At 37.0% G+C, this 22,123-nt stretch overlaps 1 protein-coding gene across 3 annotated transcripts in view; it reads right to left on the bottom strand.

The window, feature by feature from the left end:
• Nucleotides 1–1,355: 1,355 nt before the first annotated feature.
• UBE3A (ubiquitin protein ligase E3A) overlaps nucleotides 1,356–22,123 on the bottom strand; it is a 53,060-nt gene continuing 32,292 nt past the window's right edge. For 2 of the 3 annotated variants that reach the window (XM_054271608.1, XM_054271610.1), the window contains 8 exons: nucleotides 18,993–20,248; nucleotides 10,678–10,822; nucleotides 6,879–7,084; nucleotides 4,592–4,756; nucleotides 4,065–4,220; nucleotides 3,897–3,970; nucleotides 3,284–3,427; nucleotides 1,356–3,074 (listed from right to left, as the gene is read on the bottom strand). In XM_054271608.1, the coding sequence (XP_054127583.1) occupies nucleotides 2,954–3,074; nucleotides 3,284–3,427; nucleotides 3,897–3,970; nucleotides 4,065–4,220; nucleotides 4,592–4,756; nucleotides 6,879–7,084; nucleotides 10,678–10,822; nucleotides 18,993–20,248 (2,267 nt within the window). In that variant the 3' untranslated portion in view covers nucleotides 1,356–2,953. Of the gene's footprint in view, nucleotides 3,075–3,283; nucleotides 3,428–3,892; nucleotides 3,971–4,064; nucleotides 4,221–4,591; nucleotides 4,757–6,878; nucleotides 7,085–10,677; nucleotides 10,823–18,992; nucleotides 20,249–22,123 lie in introns of those variants that run through there. The other variant, XM_054271611.1, reaches the window with a different exon arrangement.

The following is a 22,123-nucleotide window of genomic DNA, read 5'->3' as shown; positions in this document are numbered from 1 at the left end:
ACATTAAGATGATTCTCTTCAGGGCATTACTTCTCTTGCACTACTATCATTTTTGAAGCACGTGATGGTACAATACACAGAAGCCTGATGGCCCCTTTGCACTGAGGTTGGAAACATTCAGGCAGTCTGTTAGGGTGCAGAAGGAGATATTTGAAGAGGTATTTTTCATTTGCCAAATGACGCAGTGTTGAGATGACCGAAATATTTTCTTGTCAACATATCCTGAAGGCACCCTGTGGAGAGAACACCACCACACTGGCATCAGACTACTGCCTTGGAAGAGGGATCTTCGATCTCACTGAAGAGAGGTATTTCCATGGCACATAAGTACATTTAAATCTCCAAGTTTTGTAGATCTAAACTTTGTTAGACACTGTGAAAGACATTCCAGGTGTGCCAGGAGCCCAAGAAAAAACCCCAAACCAAGCCCAACTTAAAATGATATTTTCCCCTTCAAACAGAATACTGGCTGAAACTTCTGCAGGACAGGAATGCAGCCTGCAGCTATAAGACTTCAAGATTTATTTCTTTTAAACCTTATCAACTGGTGCTGCTGAACAACTAGTGCACTTACACCAGTCCTAAGGAGATAAGGTTTCAATGGAGTGGTATTTGGGGAGGCAGTATATATTTACATGAGAAATCAGTCAAATATTAAGCACTTATATCTTACCTGAAAAGGATTCCTTGAAAAACAACTTATGCTTTTGAAGGCCAATGCCATTATGTATTATTTTAATCTTAATGCTAAAGGAAAACAGAAAGAGCATATTTACAATGTCAACAGTTAAGAGAACTTTGTATTGCTATCCAGTTATGCTGTCTGCAGTTTTTAGACCCATATAAAAAAAACCCCAACATGAATCACATACATCTGCCAGCTGGGTGCAACTACAAACCACAGCTAAATTAGTGTAAGAAGAGTTACAGGGAGAGAGCTTAACACACCAGACTGTGAACACAGTACATACCACACAGCAGTGTCACGATGTGTTCATGCTTGCAGTGAATAACCTTAAGGCACTTGGCAAACGTTCTTACCACCTACAGTAAGAGTTGCTCCAGACTTGAAGGGCTCAGCAGGCACTGTTGTCACTCTACACTGAGAGGTATCTTGTGTTTTCCTCCTCTGGGACATACAGCAGGGTGGACACAAGCGGGCCACCTCTGAGATCACAGGCCAGAAGACAGGCAGCACCTTTCCCTCCCCAGTACATTTCAGTCCCGTGTGTCCGGGCCATCTGGCCTTGGCTTGAATTTGAGAGGGGAACATGGCTGGACCCACATCACTACAGTTCACTTGTGGAGAGCTTTCCATACCTGCAACCTTCAAATTATTCAGTACTACAACAACGTCTAATCAAACCATTTAATATCTAATTTATCAAAGTAAGAAAGTAACTTGTTTTCTTTTTCACTGAACCATGGTGAAAAAAGGTCATTGTTTTATTCATCAGCATCATAGTTACATAACAGTTGTCTGTTTCTATTACTAGAAAGAATTTATTAAAATAGTCCTGAAAGACATCTTTTCTTTTTCCAATGATTTCAAAACTAAGCCTTTTAATGCCAATTCCACACAGTCACGGGTTTGATCGGTAGTAGCCAGTTATAGCAACTGTCAAGGCACAAGCTCAGCTCTGCACACCCGCTGCAGCTTGTATTGGGAAAGAGATATGCCAGTTCCATCTGCACTCACAAATGCAGAATCCCTTCATCACATATTGCAACAGGAGAAATTAACATTAAACACAGACTAAGAAAGGCAAAGGATTTATTTCTGATATGATTTGTAGAGTTAAATTAAAAACCTACTGAATACTTTATGTAGTAGATGAACATAACCTTAGTACTTACTTTCTAACAGTTTATTTAATGGTTGGAAGTGTACAACATGAAGTAGGCCTCACGTTTAATATTGTTCAATTTTGCTTATTGTTAGATGAGATTAAAATACAGTAGCCATCCCTTTAGACTATGGTGCAACACTGATCATGTGCCTTGATAGGTAGGAAAAATGATTCATTAAATAAATGATGACATAACATGTAGGGAAGACTTTGGATTGTCTATTTTAAATGTCAACATAATAGGCAATTAAGAATAGAACTTCATTTTAAGTGCACTTCCACATGCTTTGTTTATAATATAGCAAAAACTTCCTATCTTTTTTTCCAGACACTTCACTCCCTACTCTAAAGCTGTTCAGTTGAAAATGCACTTTCCCCAGTAAACTTCTTTTTTTAAAAAAGTAACTAAAATTTCTACCCTTTCATATGCTAAGAAATGTTTCCTAATTAAAAACACAGTTTATTACAAGACATGTGAAGACAACATATAGTGAAATGAATTTTAATTGTTGTGCTGTGACTAAAGTAAAGTTCTCAAGGCTGCAATTTAACATTCCAAGTTCTCCCTTCCATCTTTATTGATTCTTAAGATTTTGCACAGAAACTCTTTGGGGGCTAGAACAGCAGTAATTGCATCACACTGTTTTTCAAGACTTCAAGTTTCAAAAGCAAACTCTTCAAAAAGTACAGTTCTTGATTTGATTAGATACAGGGACAAAAATATAGCACATACTTGAAGGTTACATGGTCTACAAATGATGGCAATATTTTCCTTGGGAGAGTACAGTTTGTTTTCTTGTAAATACTCAAAAAGGCTCAACTTCAAGCAGTAATAAACACAAGCAAAAGTGATTTAACCCTTAAAATAAATATTCAGGAAAACCTCTCTGTACATACAAGTGAAAGAATATGTAACACTTTCACGCTAAAAGAAAAAATAAAGATTTTGTTCATATAAGCAGCTGAAATCTGCTGTTCCAGCCCAATGTCCCCAGTAAAGAAGGGAGGCACAAACACAGGTGACTACTGTAGCTCACTATCTTATGGCCTTTTTGGACAGGGACATCATCACCATCATTTTTAAATCCCTTTTGTTATACTTATTACAGCATGCCAAATCCTTTGGCATATGTGATGGCCTTCAATAATCTTTCTTTAAGCTTTTCTTTGCTTGAGTACTCCGGAAGCAAAAGTACATTAAAGCATGTGTGAGATGTAGGTAACCTGTGGGACAAAAAATACAAGAATTCAGATCTTGGAACATGCAAAAGAAATACATCTCTATTTTACAAGTCGAAAAATAATGAATTTGAAGAAAATAAACTTTCCTTATAGATTCAACTTTCAGATTTAACAAGGTTAATAATGTAAAAGCACATAATTAATTTCCATTTATAAAAAAACAAGCAAAATGTAGAATTTATTTTTTTTACCTCTCTGTATCTGGGCCATTTTTGGCTATGATCATCTTTAACTTTCCAAGTCCTCCCACAGGGGCTCTGTCTGTGCCTGTTGTAAACTGTAAGAAGAGTCTTTTCTGTTCATCTGTAAATGAATGGACTATTTCCCAGAATTCCCTATTAAAGAAGAAATTAAAAGATAAATAAACTGTAAACTTTCTTTGGTATAAATAAGAACTTCAAAAGTAATTGAGCTTTGAAGGTATAATAATTCTAATCAGTCTTAACATCAAGTTTACAAGTTGCATTCATTAACCAAAACTCTCAGAATGTATTTACCAATAAATGAGATTCAGAAATAGAAATCAGAACTATTACTAAACACTGCAGTTTAACTGTCTTTAAACATTATATGGCTGTGTCCTGCAGCTATTTTATTATTCCTATTTCCTAAGGAATTGTACTGATTCAACAATGCTTATACCATCTCCTCTTCTGTAATGACAATACTTGAGAAAAGTGAAATTCCACATAAGACATTTGCATCTCCAGTACTACAAAAATACTAAATCTTACAATATTAAAATCATTATGAAGAAACAAGCAGATGAAGTACTTTTATCTTTACAAGATTAGAAAGAATTACCTAATAATAAGAGAGTCTCTTGTATAGCCACCATCATATTCTGTAGTTTCTTCTAGTGCTTGAAAATCTAAATTCTGTAAGAAGATGATATTTTTAAAAATGACCACTAATTATACACTCAGTTTCAAAAAAAGCTCCACTCTTCTAGTGTATATTGAAAATTCTTACCCTACTTCCACAAATAAGTAATTCAATTTCCTCTGGTCTAAATAAATATTTCAAAGGAGATTCATTGGTCACCATGTGGAATCCTCTCCGAAAGGCCTTGAACTGCTTTTCTACTGATTTATTGAGTATATAGTCAGCATACAGATTGACAAATTCCTGCAAGGAAATAAACCACAAAAAACCTTAGTGTTTCAACACATGCCACTTGAAGTACCTCCCAAAAAACAAGACCCCAAAATACATGTAATTCTATGTAAATTATCTGAGCTCAGTTTTTATTCAGCAACACAAAAGAACAAGTCTCAAATACTACTCAAACAGGTCAAACATCCCCCCCAGTAGCTATGTATCCATGTACAAATGCTTTCTTTAAGATAAACCTTTTCTGTTCACAACCACACTGTGCTATTTTAAAAGCCTTTTAAACTTAAAAATTATAAATGAGACCAAACCTTTGTAGGGTTCTACATAATTCTACACACAGTATATTAAAGAACTCCAGATGCTGTTTAAAAAGCTGAATGTACCTTTCTGTTCTCATTTGTAATAGGAATTTTATCACCGTTTTCCTTTAAATCATGCATCATTGGATTGCCAAAGAGATCCGTGTGAGATATTTGAAACGTTATCATCATATCATCTTCCACACTTCCTTCATACTCCAGTAAGTCTCTCAAACTCTGATACAGAACCTAACAGAATAAGAAATACATGTCTGTCAAAAATAAGCTTTGAAAAATTCCACTGAGTAATACATGAAGACATGAAACCACCCTTCTCAAAAAAGGGTTGTTATATTCTATGACACAAGTCACCTAAACATCTCTCCAAACAATCACTTATTAAGCTCAGTATCTGTAAAGAGAAACAACAGAAGATATTAAGGTAAAAAAGATAAAAAAGAAACATGGTAATCAGTGATAACTCCCTTAAAAGAGCCTTTTAGTACCTACAAATCTTCCAAAATGCAACGGTCAAACTTGCAGCTTAAGAGCCTTTAATAACATCTCAAGTCTTTTGAATCTGTCTTTACTTTAGGCATCTAGAATATGTTACACGAGTAAGGGGAACATTTATGAGTTAAAAATCAAAGAAACCCCAGTATTTTGTATCAGATAAAATTCAGACAGCAGGCTTTTATCTTCTTATTTAAAACTGAAACCAACTAGGAAGTAATCCTGACGCAACACAGATTGGGCACTTTTAACATAAGGACATTTATGAACCAAAAAATCACAGGTTTGATCAGAATTTACCAAGTGGAATCTGAAATAACCTGTAGGAGTTTGCTCTATGTTAAGGAGCAACCAGGTTTCCTCGCTGCTATGCCTTAGGAAAAGCCCAAGACTCTCTTGGAAACCAAAGCCTATGCAGCAAAGGAACAATTATTTGGCTGTAATAGAGGCAAAGGGGCTAAAGAATACAAAGCAAAGGTGGAAGCGACAACTGTGCACAACTGTATTTTTATAGTGAAGTAGAAAAATTAATTTCCCCCAAATGTTCAAACTGAAATATGAAAGTTTACATGTAAGCCTCAACCTCTCACTATCTGTGTGTTTTTGATTCTTCCACAGAACCTTTAAAAAGGATCTTGCACTGAAAAATCACTGGACTTGGAACCATTGGTGATGATGGCTGGTGAACATCCTATTCTCCATGCTTTACAGCATTAGTAAAAACACTGGGAGAAATTCACTATTGTGAATTTTATTTCAGGCTTGAGAAGCTCTGAAGTTTGAGTCATATGAGAATACAAAGAGTTAAAAAAGGATTATTTTAAAATAAATCACCATAGGTATTAGAGGAGAAACATAAGAACAGGGGAGAAAAATTAGGAAAAACACTGACTGCCCTGTTCCATAGAAATAGATTCACTTTTTTTTTGGTCACAAAAAGTTTTGAGTATGTAATAAAAGTTAGAGGAAACTCAGGGCACTATTTCTCAACATTATACAGAGAAACTGGTCAAATCTGGCATGCTGTTGTATGTAGCTATCCAAAGCAGACAAGATAACATATTGATTAGACACACCTCATTTTCAAACATGAAAGCCAAGTTCTTCTTAGACACTATCATTTTACTAATCTTTTTTTAAAAGATGAAGATTTTGTATAACTGCTTATAATAGGGAAGCATCCATGGTTTGAAACTAATGAAGCTTGCTAACAATTCCTACCAGCACCATGAGGAGAAGCCACTGGTGATCTCTGATTGCAGGTGGAGCAGGGCCAAGACATCCTGCACACACACATGTGTGCTCTATCTAAAAAAGCACATGCACAGCTCAGTGCTTGTGTACAGCCACTGGCTGTGTGAAAATGGAGACTGATCACTGGATATTCATTAACTATAGGGATATTCATAAACTGCCTCATCTGTCTCTTGCTTTAGACAAAAACCAGTAAGAACATCACACCTTTGCATATTTATTCTTACTTGCACTTTTTTTTGGATAGAAATTTATTTCTACAAATAGCTATAAACAGCCTAATTTTACTAGTCTCTTTGGGAAGAGACATGCTTGTTTATGCTGAATGATTCTTAGTAACATTTGGAAGTTTATGTAGCAAAAAACCCCAAACTTTATTGATACTGAGCCCTATTCATTGATGTTACAATTTTGCCTCCTCCAAACCAAAGGTAGCAAGAAGTTTTCTTGCTTATGAATTTATTTTAACAAATACAGACTGGGAATGCAAGTCACTGGTTATTTCACTTTCATTTCTGAGAGTGATCCCGTGTTTAAATGAAATACAGATTAAATTATTGCATGGAAAATGCACTATTTAACTCGAAGAACAGAAGGAACTTACAGGATGAGAGTCCGCCAGATCACGGAAAGTTCCTTTTTTGCCCATTAGCTTCCTGTAGACAACCATGGGGAAATGTACATCCAGTATACAGTTGTTGTAAATAGCCAGGCCCAGTACTATGCCAATCAGGGTAAACTGACCCTCAGTTTCAAAAGAGGACGGATTAAACCAAAACAGTTTTGTAGACTCATCATATGTGAACATCCCTGTTAAAAAAAAATAAATTAAAAACAATTATGGTTACAATTCAATAAAAATGGCACATAAAACATACCATTATAAACCCATTTGCACTAGTCTTTAAGCAATATTTAACTTAACATTATACTGAATTGAATGGCAAAGAGAAATTACTTAGGGTAAGGGGAGCTGCTCAAAATACTGTTACATGACCACTAAAAGCCCACAAGAGACCTGTGATACAGTATCTGCAACACTCACTGGAGCTGCATGTACACAAGCTTTCATCCCCTCCTCTACTGAGGAACCAGCAGCACACTGATAACAGTGATTCTGACTTTGATAAATACAGCAGTACAAGAAAAGAACACAGTTAAAGACATGTGGATGAAACAATCCCGAAGGACTCTAATTACTAAGAAGTGAGAGCCTTTCCTCAAAGGCCAGTTCCAGCAAAGGAACAGGACTAGATGCAGCCCTACTACTTCATTGGAAGCTATGATGATGGAGCAGGGATTGACCATCACCCATGATTTTAGAGTTAGATGCCTGAGAGATTTGTTTGCTTGTTTCAAGGACCGTTGTTACTGCAGCTATTAAACACATCTTAACTTGAGAGGAAAATGGACCTTGGCCTCACAGAAGGATCTGCAGTTTTAGCAGCTTGTGACTGTCTAAAGAGAGTGGTTTTGCTTCTCTCATTCACTTCACTATTTCAGGAGACCGATTTCCTGCCTAGCTCATGAGCTGAGCACTGAAGACTTCAACAAACAGTTGAACTGGCACATGCCAGAAGTTGCAGGGAGAAAATGTGAAGACAAGAGACAGGCAGAGTGTCTTACCCTTTTGGCTGTAGCAAGACACAAGATAGCTCTTGTTTATGAAACTGGAGCGCACAGGCTATAAATTATTTATATAAATATTATTTATATATGAGTAACATCCACAAAATCTTTGGCTGTAGCAGGACACAAGATAGCTCTTGTTTATGAAACTGGATGCACAGGCTATAAATTATTTATATAAATATTATTTATATGTAAATAACATCCACAATAAAATCCATAGCTTACCTGACCAGATACTGAGACAAAATAAATGCAAACCCCATAGACTTCAGGTGAGAGAGAGACCACCCTGGACAGGCACAGTCGCAATAACCTGTTGCTTGTACAGCTGTCACAATTTTCTGGCAGAGCCTAAGAAAAACTGCCCCAGGCTCCTTACTCTTAACACACCATGTCAGATCCATGTGAAGAATATCAACTACATTTGCCACAAGGATTTATCTTGTCAGCTCTTAAAAGATACTCTTGTTTACAACCTATGCAGATGTACAAACTGATTACAAAGCCACATGAACACAAAATTATTCTGAAGACTGAAAATATTATCTTCAGCTGAGAGATAAAGACTCTTTCCTCATTCCATGTAAGGCAATAAACTGCAAGCTCATTCAGTCTCTGGGTCCCCAGAATGGATTATGTATCTCAGTAAGTGACATAGCCTGGGTCAGCCATTAGAGGAGCACACAAATAGCAGACTGACCCACCAGATAAGGCAACTGGAAACCAGAAATGGATGAGCAACCCAGGCATATACACGCCAAACATTATATAGAATCCTGTATGCCATTTTCTGAACCAACTGAAGTAACTTCTAGATTACTGGTACATAAAGCAATGACTTGAACCTTTTGGAATATGATGGAAAAGTTAAACTGTCAAAACCAACAACTCCAGCAAATGTCTAATAAGGAAGCATCAACAATTTACTCAGATCTGGATACCCTTTCAGGTGCAATACAGTATTTTACTCCCTTACCAAAATGAAGACTACAGTACATTAAAATCATAATGAAACACCAGAAGAAACTGGAATCTGCAAGAAGGGTAAAAACAATTTCCCTTGAAGTTATAGGAAGTTATCACTTATTCCTTTACCAGTACTCTTCTGAGTTATTGCCTCCTTTGAGTAAAATTTTAAGGTAGTTTATTATCAAAATACTCAAAAAGTCAAAGAAACTATAATAACAATACACATCTCTCCAAATATACCTATTGAAGACAGACATTTTAAATTCCACTTAAAGGATCCCCTCTGTTTTCTCAGGCAAAGAAAGCATTTATAATCAACAAAAGTCACTCATGGTATATCTGGTGCATACATGAACTGCTATACTGCACACATTTCTGCCAAAAGCCACTAAAAAGCTCCCCCCCCCCTCCCCAAATTACTATAAATACAAAATATGTGCATACTTTCATACTTTTTTACATTTTTAATACAGAAGTGAAACTTAACACATGCATACATTTCTAATATATTACCTACCTTTAAATGCAAGGAGTATATACACACTGCTTGGATCTTAGCTTAAGCACACTTTAGCACTACTAAATAAAGAGTAATTCAAAACACCCACACAACTTCTGTTTAGATAAACTCAAGTTGAAAATGTATTTATTTTGTGTTGAAAATAAAATTTCATCAATCAAAGTACTAAAAGTTCTTTATTTTATCACACTTCAAAGTAAGCTAATTCAGATTACAAATCTCTAAGTTAGCATTTTTCAGAGGGAGTAAGACTTGTCTATGATTCTGTACCACTTGTTATAAGAACTGGTTTGCATATGGCAAAGAGCAAGTGCCAAGGTTCAGATTTTTGCTACTGATTCTGGGTACTTGATACTGATACCTCCTTTCTAATCCAGTCAAAATAGATTTCTGTGTATTTTCATCAATCTTCTAAGCTACAAAGCCAAGAACAGCAGCTTTATCTTTTAAAATAGTACAGTGAAACCAAATTAACAGCCATGAGCTGTTAGGCTTCTTTAATGGAACCCATTACAGGAAATACAATGTAACATCATATTTCACATAAAATGCAGAATTAGTATAGGAACCTGGCAGGTCTCATTGCTGTTCTAACATGAATATAACATTTTCATCTTTTCAGAGTAGCAGACAAGTTGCACACTAAAAGAGGCATGTCCTTGCATAAATGATTGGTACAGGGAGCAAGAATATGATGGAAGTATGACTGCCAAAACACAAATGTAAAATTTTGGCTCTAAAATATCAAATTACTGTTGGTTCTTTAACTACAATCAAATTTGACACTGCTGTGACACTTTGGATCTGCAGAACTGAGACTATGAGATTTATTAAGCTGGAGGAAGTGAAGGAAGTAACTCAAAAACTCCCACAGTCCGACTCTTGCTTTATTGCAGAAGCTCTTCCTTTTTCACTTGATTACTAATTCTAGAAGCTAATTACAAAGCAAAGGGAGGAGAAATGTGAGAGAACAAACAAAGGAGCCCAGCAAAGAAACCCTGTACTACTGATTTGTATCCAAACAAGTAATGATGGTTCCCCATTAACTATACACAGTTACTGCTTCCATCATTCCTCCTTTAGAAGGATGACTGCTGCCAACACAGTGAGCCTCAATGTCTAGCAAATACTCTGCTGACCATCAATGAACCTGGAGAGCTTCAGAGAGAAACAGCAGTGGACATAAAAAGCATAAACATAGAACAATCCAGTCTGGAAGATCATTCAGGTCAACCTTTTGTGAGAAAAATCTATTAAACCAGAAAATTATTAAAACACATACCGATATCTGGATTGAAGATTTCTTCCACAACCAGTTGGAAAAATTCTTTGGAAACACCTCCTTCATCTACCCCTTGCTCTCCTTCAAATTCAACATACAATTGCTTCTTCAAGTCTGCAGGATTTTCCATGGCAATCATCTCTAGCTATTGAGTGAAGAGACAGAAAAATTTAATTAGTAAATCTGTTTACTAGAATAGTTTAGTAACAAATAATGAAACCAAAAGTACCCGCCAAATTTAAGAAGAAAGCGAGCACAAATCTCAACAGTAAAATAAGAGAAATCAATAGTAACCCTAAACCACTCTAAACATGTTTTACAATCTAGGGATAAACAGCAAGAAACTTACCACAGAACTGATCTGTCAGCCCATTAAAGCTCACTGGCTGTTAGCATTCTCTATTTCTATTCTTTTAAGCAGTTATTTAAAACAAGCTATCATTGTGTTGCACACAATTCACAGAAAAAAGAAGAAAAGAAGACGTATTACTGGGATAATTAAATTCATCTGACAATGAAGATTCTGCAATATGATCTACATGTTTGACAATAAACGGCTTTGTGAAGGGATTACACAGATATGTTTTCAGAGGGGGAGACAGAAAACAAGCCTTTGATGAGTACTTGCATCTCTCAAACAAAGAGCTGGGGAAAAAAACTAAGAACAAAAAGGACACTAGTATTACAGTCAAATCAACTCCCTCTTCTTGATCCTAATGAAGTCTCAAAACTCTCTTGCTCTTATTTCTTCAGCGCCTTTAAACAGGTCTACTGCACTGCTGCTGTGAAATTGAAAATTCAGTTCAGACCAAATTGAAAGTCTGACATTTTACAAGGGTTTCAAGTCTATATAAAGGCCATTAGAGGCCACAGAATCACAAAATAGTTTGGGTTGGAAGGGACCTGGAAAGATCATTAGTTGCAACCCTTCTGCCATGGGCTGGGACACATTCCAGTAAACCAGCTTGCTCAAAGCCCCATCTAGCATGGCCATAAATAGTTCCAGGGATGGGACATTGCCAACCTTCCTGGGCAAGCTGCTGCAGTGCCTCTCCACCTTCGCAGCAAGGAATTTCTTCTGAATATCTAATCTAAACCTCTCCTCTATCATACGAGGTCATTTGCCATTGTCCCATCACTACATGCCTTTGTAAAACTTCCTCTCCAGTTCTCATCAGCACCTTTAGGTGCTGGAAGTTTCTACAGGGTCTCCCAGGAGCCTTCTCTTTGGCTGAGCAACCCCAACTCTCCCAGCCTGTCTCTATAGGAGAGGTGCTCCAGCCCTCTGATCATTTTTGCATCCCTCCTCTGGACTCAACCCAACAGGTCCACATCCTTCTTATGCTGAGGACCCAGAGCTGGATGCAGCACTCCACGGGGGAGTCTCACAAGGGTAGAGCAGAAGGGAACAGTCACCTCCCTTGACCTGCTGGCCATGCTGCTTTTGATGCAGCCCAGGGTATGGCTGGATTTCTGGGCTGTAAGTGCATATTGCCAGGTCCTTCACTTGTTTACACCAGAAATGTATCCTTTCAGTAAATCAGAAGTTAAGCAAGGATATTTTGCATCTGGTAAGAAATATGCTACTTAAAAGCATAACCTCACTGGTTACACATATGCGGCACAATTAGCCTAAACATGCCTATGTGGTAAAGAAAACTCAACAGCAGTAAATTAAGGCACAGATGGACCTGTATACTCCTCTTATCAAGACCATACTACTTGTGAGATTTGCCTCTGATAGGGGCTACTGCAAATTGGACTTATCAGTAGGTGTCCTTAACATGATAAACTTTACTTTTTAATTTCACTCCCCTACCTTATCCACACATGCCAACTCTCTTTACAGCCCAGCATTTTACTACAGAAGTGTAAAGTAAAAAAGGAACAGAACAGAGAAGGTAAAGGCAGCAGCAATGACACTATGGACTCCACAAAATCACACCAAAGCAAGACACATTTTCTCCTGCTAGCTACCAAGTCAGCCAGACATGATCCAAGCAGCGCAGCAGGGCAGGATGGTACAGATTTAGGGGGGTTATCATAATGGGCTTGAAGACTTTGAAGCACCCCATGCAAAAGGAGTATGTGGAGAAAAAATTCCACTGCCTGGTATTGACAACTGAATTTGGAAAGAGAGGGAGTGTAACTTCATAGCATATAAATCTCAGTTAAAAAACCACAAAGGCAAGCTATGAAGACCCCAATAATGACAGCAAGTGAGATTAATCTATATTTCAATCAGTAAACCACAACATCTTCAGAAAAACTTAGTTATGTGCCACCTGAGCCATTTGTACAAAAATTTCTTTTCCTAAGGCAACTGGAGCTCAATCCACGTTCCAAGTAAAACTTGCAACTTTTGAAAAACAGAGAACCAGCATTTCTTTTAAAACTGTAAATACAGGTTAAATGTTCAAGCTGGACAGACAGAAATTCTCTTATTTGGATCCCTTCCACTTACAACCAACAGCAATAAAGCTGTGGTTTTTTTCCTCCCCAGCCAAGACTTTGTTGGCTTTGTAGTCTTTACCACCAGTAATTTAATATATTGCATGATTTATGAATTTTCATGAGTTCTGAGAAAGCATATGCTGTCTCTGCATTTCTTCTGGGACAGCAAAACTATGTCATAGTGTGAAGGCTCTATCATGTCATGGAAATTACACTAAGGAAGGTGTTCATAATTATACATATACAGCAGTTAAAGAAATTTCAAAATTATTTCTTGGCTGACAAAAACAGCCTATAAAAAGAGGAAGGAAACAGTCTTAGTTGAGCAATGCTAGCTAGGCAGATTAAAACAGTGCACTGGATGTCTGCAAGGGAGTCAGATAAAGGATTATCAAAAATCCAGTATTTTGAGCAAAGCCTGATGCTCCTTGAAGTAGATTCTATAAGCAGGAAAATGCTGCTAAGCTGCTCAACTCAAAGTTGTGGGTTTAGCTGCTCCTTTGAGTATCTGTGTCAACACTGATGCTTCACAATAAAAACTGGATGCAGTGGGAAACAGCAGCAAACACAACTGTAAGGAGGCACTGGATTTAAGCAGAACTGCAGCAGTGTTTCTATAGGAGGGAATTATGAACTTCAGTTATTGCTCTCTGGTTCCTAGATGTTTTGGGGCCTGCCTTTGTTTGTTTTTAATAATCATAACTATCTCAACCTTGTCAAGATAGATGCTGTGAGGGAAACACAATCATCTGTGTGGATTACTGAAGTTTTAGAAGTTGTTTTCTGTCATGATGGTTTGATTGGCCACGTCATTGAAATAATCACGACATTTTCCAGGGACTTCCTAAAAAGCAGGGACTGCCTAAAATTCCTAAAAATGTCAAAAGCAGCAGAAGAATGTATGACCTGAAAAGCTGAAAGCTGAGAGATGACGTTATAAAGAGTATCGGTATTTTTGTTTGCTGAAACACAACAATGTTCCACAACTTAAGACACTGGGTGATTTTACTTTGTTTACAGAATTACACTGCTTTCCTGAAAGACAGGAATGTGACAGGAATGACAGAAATATGAAATTTAAAAAGTTAATGTAACACCTGTGTGCAGTGTTTGGCAATCTGCTTAAAATTGACAGCAATGGAACTAATTTCTATTCAGTTAAAAATGATCACAAACCACCTTAAGATCTATCATAACATAAAGGTGCTCTTTAAGGCAGAGACAGGAATGCTTGCCACCCTAGACAGAAAAATGACAGAACACAGCTAATTTAAGCTTGAAAGTACCAGTGACACATCATGACACAAGTCGGTCAACACATTTTTCCAAAAAGCAGCATGGAAAGTAATAGTTACAGTGACAAAGCAGCCTTTGCTCCAGCTGGTTTTTTTTACAGTTCATGCATATGGCGTCTGCACACATCAACAGCCACATGCTCTGCACCCAACCAGTGCATACCAGGGCTCACATTTTCATCTGAACACACAAACTTCAATGTGGTCTGAAACGTCAAATCTCCTGAAGTACTTTGCTGCTAATACAGGAGAGAATCTGCCTACTGGGTTCAGGTGTCACAGAAGAGTTTTGGTCATCAAAACACTCAGCAGAGACATTTTCAAGCAGGAGAGGGTTGCTGCCCACTAGCTGTCTGCATTCCATGTGCAATTTGTCAAAGTGAGTTTCTAATTTGCAAGCCAAGTACAAGCCTGATTCTGCTGAAGGAATCCACCACGTTTTCACTTGCAGAAGTTGTGTGTCATAACTCACACCCTTTAAATTACTGCTACCTGAGAAGAATGCCACATTTAACCTGGGCCATGGGGGTGGGAGAAAGAGCAAACTCTGAAGAAAAGGACAGAAGGAATAGTTCTTGGGGAATGAAAAGGCAGAAGAGAAGATTTAAGGAGGTATTTCCTTTCATTGCTACCACACTCACACAAGGTGACTCAGCAGTGCAGCTAACCTATTAAATCTGCTAGACAGTAAAAAGAATGCTAACTACCTTCAGGAACTGCAAACTGACCTACCAAGTCCCAAATACCAGACTTCCTTAAAAAAAGTGGGGACTAAAGTGTTACAAATTCTAACATTCCACCCCTGTCCCCAGGTGACTTTTCAGACTAACATACATACAAGTAAGTATACAATAAGTATATACTACAAAGAAAGAGGTTTCATTAAATCATTTCCAATAAAAAAGAAAAAATAAATTTCTGAGGCAAGTTTCATATATGCAAAGAAACTGAACAAGAAATTTGTAAGTAAAATTTTTCCTTAGATGTATGTGTTTTAGGGAACTAAGGTTCTCTCAACAAGCAACTTTAAACAAGATAATGCCTTCAAGGTATTTAAAAAGTATTGCTTCAAATACTTAGTAGAAGGAAAAAAGTCCTATGTTGTTAACAGTAACAATAAAATCACTTACCAGTGCTCCTATTTGCCTTACTGAAGTCCAAGAAGTGAGAATATATACATATTGAATTCTAAAAGCTAAAATATTAAGTATTGATAGGAGAAAAATAGCTTGGTAATGACTTTATCAGCTCAACTGATCAGCAGAAAGCCAGTATTTAGTGTGTTTGCAAGAAATTGCAAAGGCTGATCAAAGTATTTGTTTGAAAAATATTCAACATCAATAAGGAAAATATGAATAAAACTATCTCAACCTCATTTTCATCAATATTTTTGAAAATGCTTTTATCAGGAAGTTAGCAGTTATTCCATAGATACTCAAAAAAGTTTCACTGACTTTTCTGTCAAGACACAGGTCTAGTGACACAAATAGTAGTTACAAGTCTGTAAATATTCAAACCTTTGACGTTCAAAACATATTAAATTCGAGGGTAAATATGTTGGTACTCGTAATTAATTACCTGTATGTTAAGCATGTTCAGAAATATTTGTCACTGAACAGATATAAGAACATACTTTCACTAAAGAATATTATTATCTTTGAAAGATCTTTCTGGTATTTTTCAGTGAGACTCATCCTAAGGTCAATACTGTACACCCAAAACAGCAGCCAACCCTGATGCAAAGTGATCCAGTGCAGCTTTCACTTAGATTTGATGCTGTCAGTACTGCTACAGAAGCCCATGGTACCCATCTCAGATTCCCATCAGAGCCAGAGCAAACTGTTTTAAGGCTTAGGACATAAGACTGAAGAGCCTCCTCCAGAGCTATTTCAGACCAATTAGGAAGTAATTGTGAAAATTACTAAAATCACTTCTGAACCAATTGCAAAGACTCCCAGTAACAACAGCATGGAATTCTTGAACAGATTGGCACTTTCTGACAAAAGACAACAGTGTGGAGCAGTATCTCCCCTGGAATAACTTTCCAGCTACCAGCACAATTGCAGCTTAGAGATTTCCTGAGGTTTGTGTGGGGCTCACACCAAAATGCCCATAATGTCCATTAGCTTTTGATGGATCTTTCTTTCATGAAGAGTTACAAGTCCTGGGCAAAAACACCCACCCTTTTGAGGTACACAGTGGGGAAAACAAAATGTCGTTTTGCTTATGTTAAGCCTGATTCCTGATAATAAAACTAGGGGCTACCAGTTGTAAAAACCAGTATTTCTCATTCAACTCCATCATTGTTTTTACCCTTAAGAGGATTTCACATTTTCTTTGAAGAGACTCTGAGCTTTCCAAAATGTATTTCTACTGCATCTTTTCTGATATTAAAATGAGAAGAAACAAATGAAAGAGAATAGGCACACTGTGGCAAACAGCAACATTAGAGCATTCCATTCACTAACACTTCCTGGGGAATATTTAAAATATATTCACTGAGCTGTGATACTTTGTATCATCAGTTAAAACATATCAGTAGTTAAAAGGTGGATTCTGTATCCACTTCATACAATACAATAAAATTTTCCCTACTTCCACATCATCCCACAACAGCTACCTTGTAACATCTCTGAAACAGCACAAACTCCCTTCCTCCACTTTGGATGGCACCTCTGTGCTTCATCTCCATTTTACGGAATATAACCCATTTTCCACTTCTGAGAAATGCCTGGGCTGCACTTGGTCTTTTTGGCTCCCACTACAGTTTAGTTCAGACTACCTGAATTTAGAACAATTTTATCTTTTCCCTTTATTTTCTGTCCCCAAATAAACGGTTTAAAATCCTTACTGTCCTTGTGGCTCTGACAGTCAGGTCACCATAATTTAGCATGCTCTGACAGCTTAAATTAACAGCCATAGGAGGATCCACGGCAACTGCCCAGGCATGCAACTCAGGCTGCTAGGCTGAGCAAGAGCTGCTGCAAGTGCATCATAATTTAGATTAGTATGTTTGAGCTTAATCTAATTTAAATTTTCTGAACTTCCTACAGGCCAAGAATGTGCACAGCAGTGACTGCTGTGGCCTTGCTGCAACTTGATGTTGCCCACAAACTTTTTAACCTAAACATATATTTTTTTGTCCTCAAAGATTTCCACTTCTACAACAAGCAATATGTAAAAGAATGCCTTTTCTCATATTTATGGATTTTCTTTCTTATTATCGGATAAAGAGGAAGGTTTGCTCTTGCTCTGCTTAAATTGACATTGAAAAGAACATACTAAAACTAGCTTATATGCTCTTTTACCTCTTCATTTCCTAAAGAGAATGAATTATCCCTCCCTTTTTTCCAGAATTTATGTGTCCAAAGCTGAACATCCAAGGAATAAACTCCATTGCAGTAATATGACAAAATTTAACTGGACAGAACTTTAAGTCTGATAGGTAGAGAAACTACAGAGAGTATTCTTATAAAAAAAAAAAACCTGGTACACAGTATTTTTATATTTATTTGCCTAATAGAAAGTTGAGTTTACAGACAGAAGCCACTTCTACACTGCAATTTCATTTTTTCTTCTGGTACAGAAGACAAATGTTTTCCCTGACAAATCATAATATCAGCAATTCCCATGAAGCAGCTAACTGAGGTGGAAATTCCTAGGCATACAGAAAAATCAAGGTAGGAGTTCATTTAGGGTTCTCACAATTGACTTTCACTGGCAGTTACACCCATTCAATTTAAGTACAAGTAACAGCTGGGCTGAGAGGCAAAATGAGGTAATTTCCCCAAACTCTCTCTAAACACCTCTCTAGGTCTTCAGTAACAAGTTTTAAAGCTGTTGGTAAATTTAAAAATTTTCAAACCTTGTGCTTTTATAACAAAACACAGGAAAATGAGTTTTTGAAAATTACCAGCTTTAACAAAAAAAAAAAAAAAAGGTCCTAAAATAAAGAACATATTAAGGTTCCTATATGGACCTATTTACTGTAAAATAGTTTGTATCCTGTATGATTCCCCTCTTCAAAAAATGCATAAACAAATGGCATTAAGTTTTAATTGAAGAAGTCAGCAGATTCAAAAACAGGCTGCTCTCACACTTCCTTGGTATTAACAGGTCTCTCTACCTTCATCAGTCATATCAGTATTTGCACCAAATTAAAATAATGCTTTATTTCTAGGAATTTTTATGTCCACAAGAAGATTACACAACTAAAATGTTTTAATTTTAACTTCCATCTGAAAATCCCTACCCATCAGAAGACCATTCAGGACAGTGCAGAGGACAAGGAGACAGAAGCTGGTTACTCTCACCATCAAGATCTGTGCAGGATCTGATAATGGGGAATAAGAGCTATTTGATACTTTACGACATCTAAATCTGCAGAAGTAGTTCTGACGAATATAAAAATCTCCAACATCATGCTTAGAATTCAAACAATAAAGCTACCTGAGATTCTTCTGGAGGAAATCTAGTCTATGTGCACTCACAGAGTCCTTTCCAGTGACTCCAAGCCCACGCAGTTTGCACGGTCAGAGCCAAGAAGCCCCGTTGCTGCTGACTTACCCGCACGAGCGCGTCGTCGATGATGTGATCGCGCCGCACCTTGAGCCGCAGGTAGGGGTTGAGCTGCTGCCCCTGAACCAAGCTGTAGAGCACAGTTATGCGTCTCTCACTGTACATCCGGATCCTATTGTCATAATACAATCCCAGGTTCTTGGTAACAGCATTCAATATGAAGGGACAGGTCATAAATGAGAATTTATTCTCTGTTTCTACTTTGAAGAAAGTGTAGTCTTTGTCCATTTCTAGAACATCATTCAGTGGTTCATTAATAAATTCTTCAAAAGGGATAAGTGGTTTTCTGCAATCTATAGTTTTAACACCAAGTTCAGTTTCCAGGGGGTCTACTCGAGGACCTTTTTTATTTCTTCTTTCCTCACCCAAAAGCTCTTGAAGAGTTAGTTCACTTGATTCTGGGATGGGTTCTTCATCCTCCTCTTCGTTATGATCTGTATCCACATCCCCTCCCACTACATTTGCATAGTAAACCATTTTCAAGCACTTCGAAGCAGCAACAACAGCATCATCATCATTCACTAGGTTACGACTATTGAACTCGTTGCTTATGACTTTGTAAGTAATAAGCTGCTGAAATGTTTCCATCATTCTCCGAATTTGATCTGCTCTGTACTTAGACCACAATCTGACCAGTTTTGCTTGAGCTGCAAGGGGCAGTTTGCTCATTGCTTTGCAAAACAATGGTAGAGCCATTTCCAGATACTCTGGGCTATGAAGATTGCCATTCTCCATAACGATAATAAACAAATTCAGATAGTTAGGATCCCGAGAGTACACATTATGGTAAGTCAAGTCACATTCCACATTAGGTGACAAGTACACAAGTGCATTTAAAAAGGCAGTTTCTATTTTTTCATTAGAAAGTAACCTATCATAGACCCGCCTGACTGCTTCAATATCTACAGACACTTCATCTGGGCCTAGTTTTTGGAGGTTATTATCTCCCTGTGTGCTATCACCTATTCTTGATGATGAAGATGATGAAGCACCAGAATCCTCTTCCATAGCAGCAGCCGAGCAGGCAGCTTTTTCCTTTTCATCTTCATCTTTGTCTTCATCCTTTCCTTGAAGAGACTTGAGCTCCTCCTTGGTGTGCTGCTTGGTTTTTCGGAAACTCTGTACCAGTGCTTCAGCACTAGAAAACACTCTCCCAATCACCCGGATTAAAGGGGAATAATCCTCTTTTTCTCGACATAGTTCAAGAATTTCATATATCTTGTCTTCTGTTAGGAAGGTCACATCTATAAAAAGATAAAGATATTAGTTTTACTAATATAAAAATTAAAAAGATAATATACTTCTGGTTTGCCCAATCTAAGAAACCTGTGTGTCATATCATCACTAAAACTGCAAAAACAGTGTCAGTGCTGAATAAATTCAAGACAGATACTTTCTAATTTCATTAGCATGAAAGATCATTACTTCATTCACTGACTTAGTAAAATATTTTATTCATGGATGTCAATCAGAATGTGCACAATAGTGAAACTGTTTTGTAGCAAATTAACTACATTAGGTAGTTAACAGTACTGTATTGTCTAAACAAGTGCAATCAGTAAGAGGCTTAAACTTTAAAAGCCTTAATGAATAAGGCTGTGACAATACAGTCTTCTGGTAAATCTGCATAGTTAATGTGTAAGTCATTAAACTAAACAAACTAGACTGTATCAACCTCTTTTTTCAAAGCAGACTTGAAGAAAAGACTCAATCACTTGTTTTGTTGTATGTTAATGGGAATATAAGATTTCTTATTTCTCTTTTTAATGCTCTCTGCAACTGGTTTTAGACTAAATTGATGCCTGAAAACCCTCCCAAATCCCTCAATATATGCTCTGAAATTTATGCTGCCTTCTAAATTACACATACAGCGTGGCATGTAGATTATGTCTTTGTACATTAGGCCGCACTAAGATAAGCAACTTGGGTATATTAATCAACATGTTATTCAGAGGAACAAGATGGTTTACACACATCATCTGCTCCAAATACCTCTCTGTTCTCCCTCTCCCCAAACTCCTGATACAAAATAAGTCATTCGAAGAGTCCATTTGTTATTTGAAATCTTCCTTTCTCTTTAGAAAAAAGAAAGAAAATATTATTTATAGCTTTCTGTGTTACTTCTCAAACAGAACCCACAGATGCTTTCACATCAGGTGATGATTTACAGTAGAATTACTGTAAACATGATCACACCCTAAAAAGATATTCTAGTTTAAGCAGATTCTTCTGAACTGACACATAATTTAGAACTAAAACAGAATCAGTTTAATAGCATCTCTAGAGAAAACATCTCAAAATTGTATTCACCGACCGTGCTAGAACTACCTACCTTTGCAGAAAGAAGTGTATCATTTTAATAGAAACCTTTAATAAACATGTTGTACATCAAAATATTTTGAAATGTGATTACCTACACTGGTACTCATTCCAAGAAGTCACTAAATTAAAAATACAAATTAGATGATGCAAAGACAGACAACCTATTGACTTCCACAGAACTCCAAGCCACTCTCAGAGCACATGTAACACAGGAAAGGTTAGGCTTATGTCTTAAGCTTAGATTGACTTCCAATCTGAAGACCCTGACAAATCTCAGAACATCTGTCCTGTTAAAAAACCAGCTCCACTGAAAACATTTTGAAAGGACTTTACAACATCTATTTTTATCTGCTGCGGTGCATGCTCAGGAAGCAAAACTTGTCCTAAAAGAAGTCTTAATTTTCTTGTGTTAAGACAAATTTACCTGCTGATACAGATGATATTCCATGACATGGCTCCTCAAAATGAGGACCAGAGTCTCAAGTTCATTGACTCTGGACCACAGACATTATTCATAGCATAAAAATTATCAGCACACACTGACAATTCAACAATATTATAAATTTCAGATTTCCATACTTTAACAGGAATTTCCTCATTCACTCTTTCAAAGGTTTTAGTATTTCAGGAACTCCAGAAAAGTAATTTAATTATTTCTGAAGCATATTTCTTTCAATTTATTAAGAACTTTTAATTCCATGTCAAGCATAAAAGCAAGCTGCACATCCTTTTCCTTGGCTTTGCTAAACTTTGCTGCAGATTTTCCAGTAACTGTTGTAGCAGACCTTAAAAAAAAT

The sequence above is a fragment of the Melozone crissalis genome, unplaced genomic scaffold (genome assembly GCF_028551555.1).
Source record: "Melozone crissalis strain CALT ecotype California unplaced genomic scaffold, PUWL_Pcris_2 ptg000013l_1, whole genome shotgun sequence".
In the NCBI taxonomy this organism is placed as follows: domain Eukaryota; kingdom Metazoa; phylum Chordata; class Aves; order Passeriformes; family Passerellidae; genus Melozone; species Melozone crissalis.
Note: the sequence above shows the minus strand (reverse complement) of the source record. Positions and strands in the feature narration are given on the sequence as shown.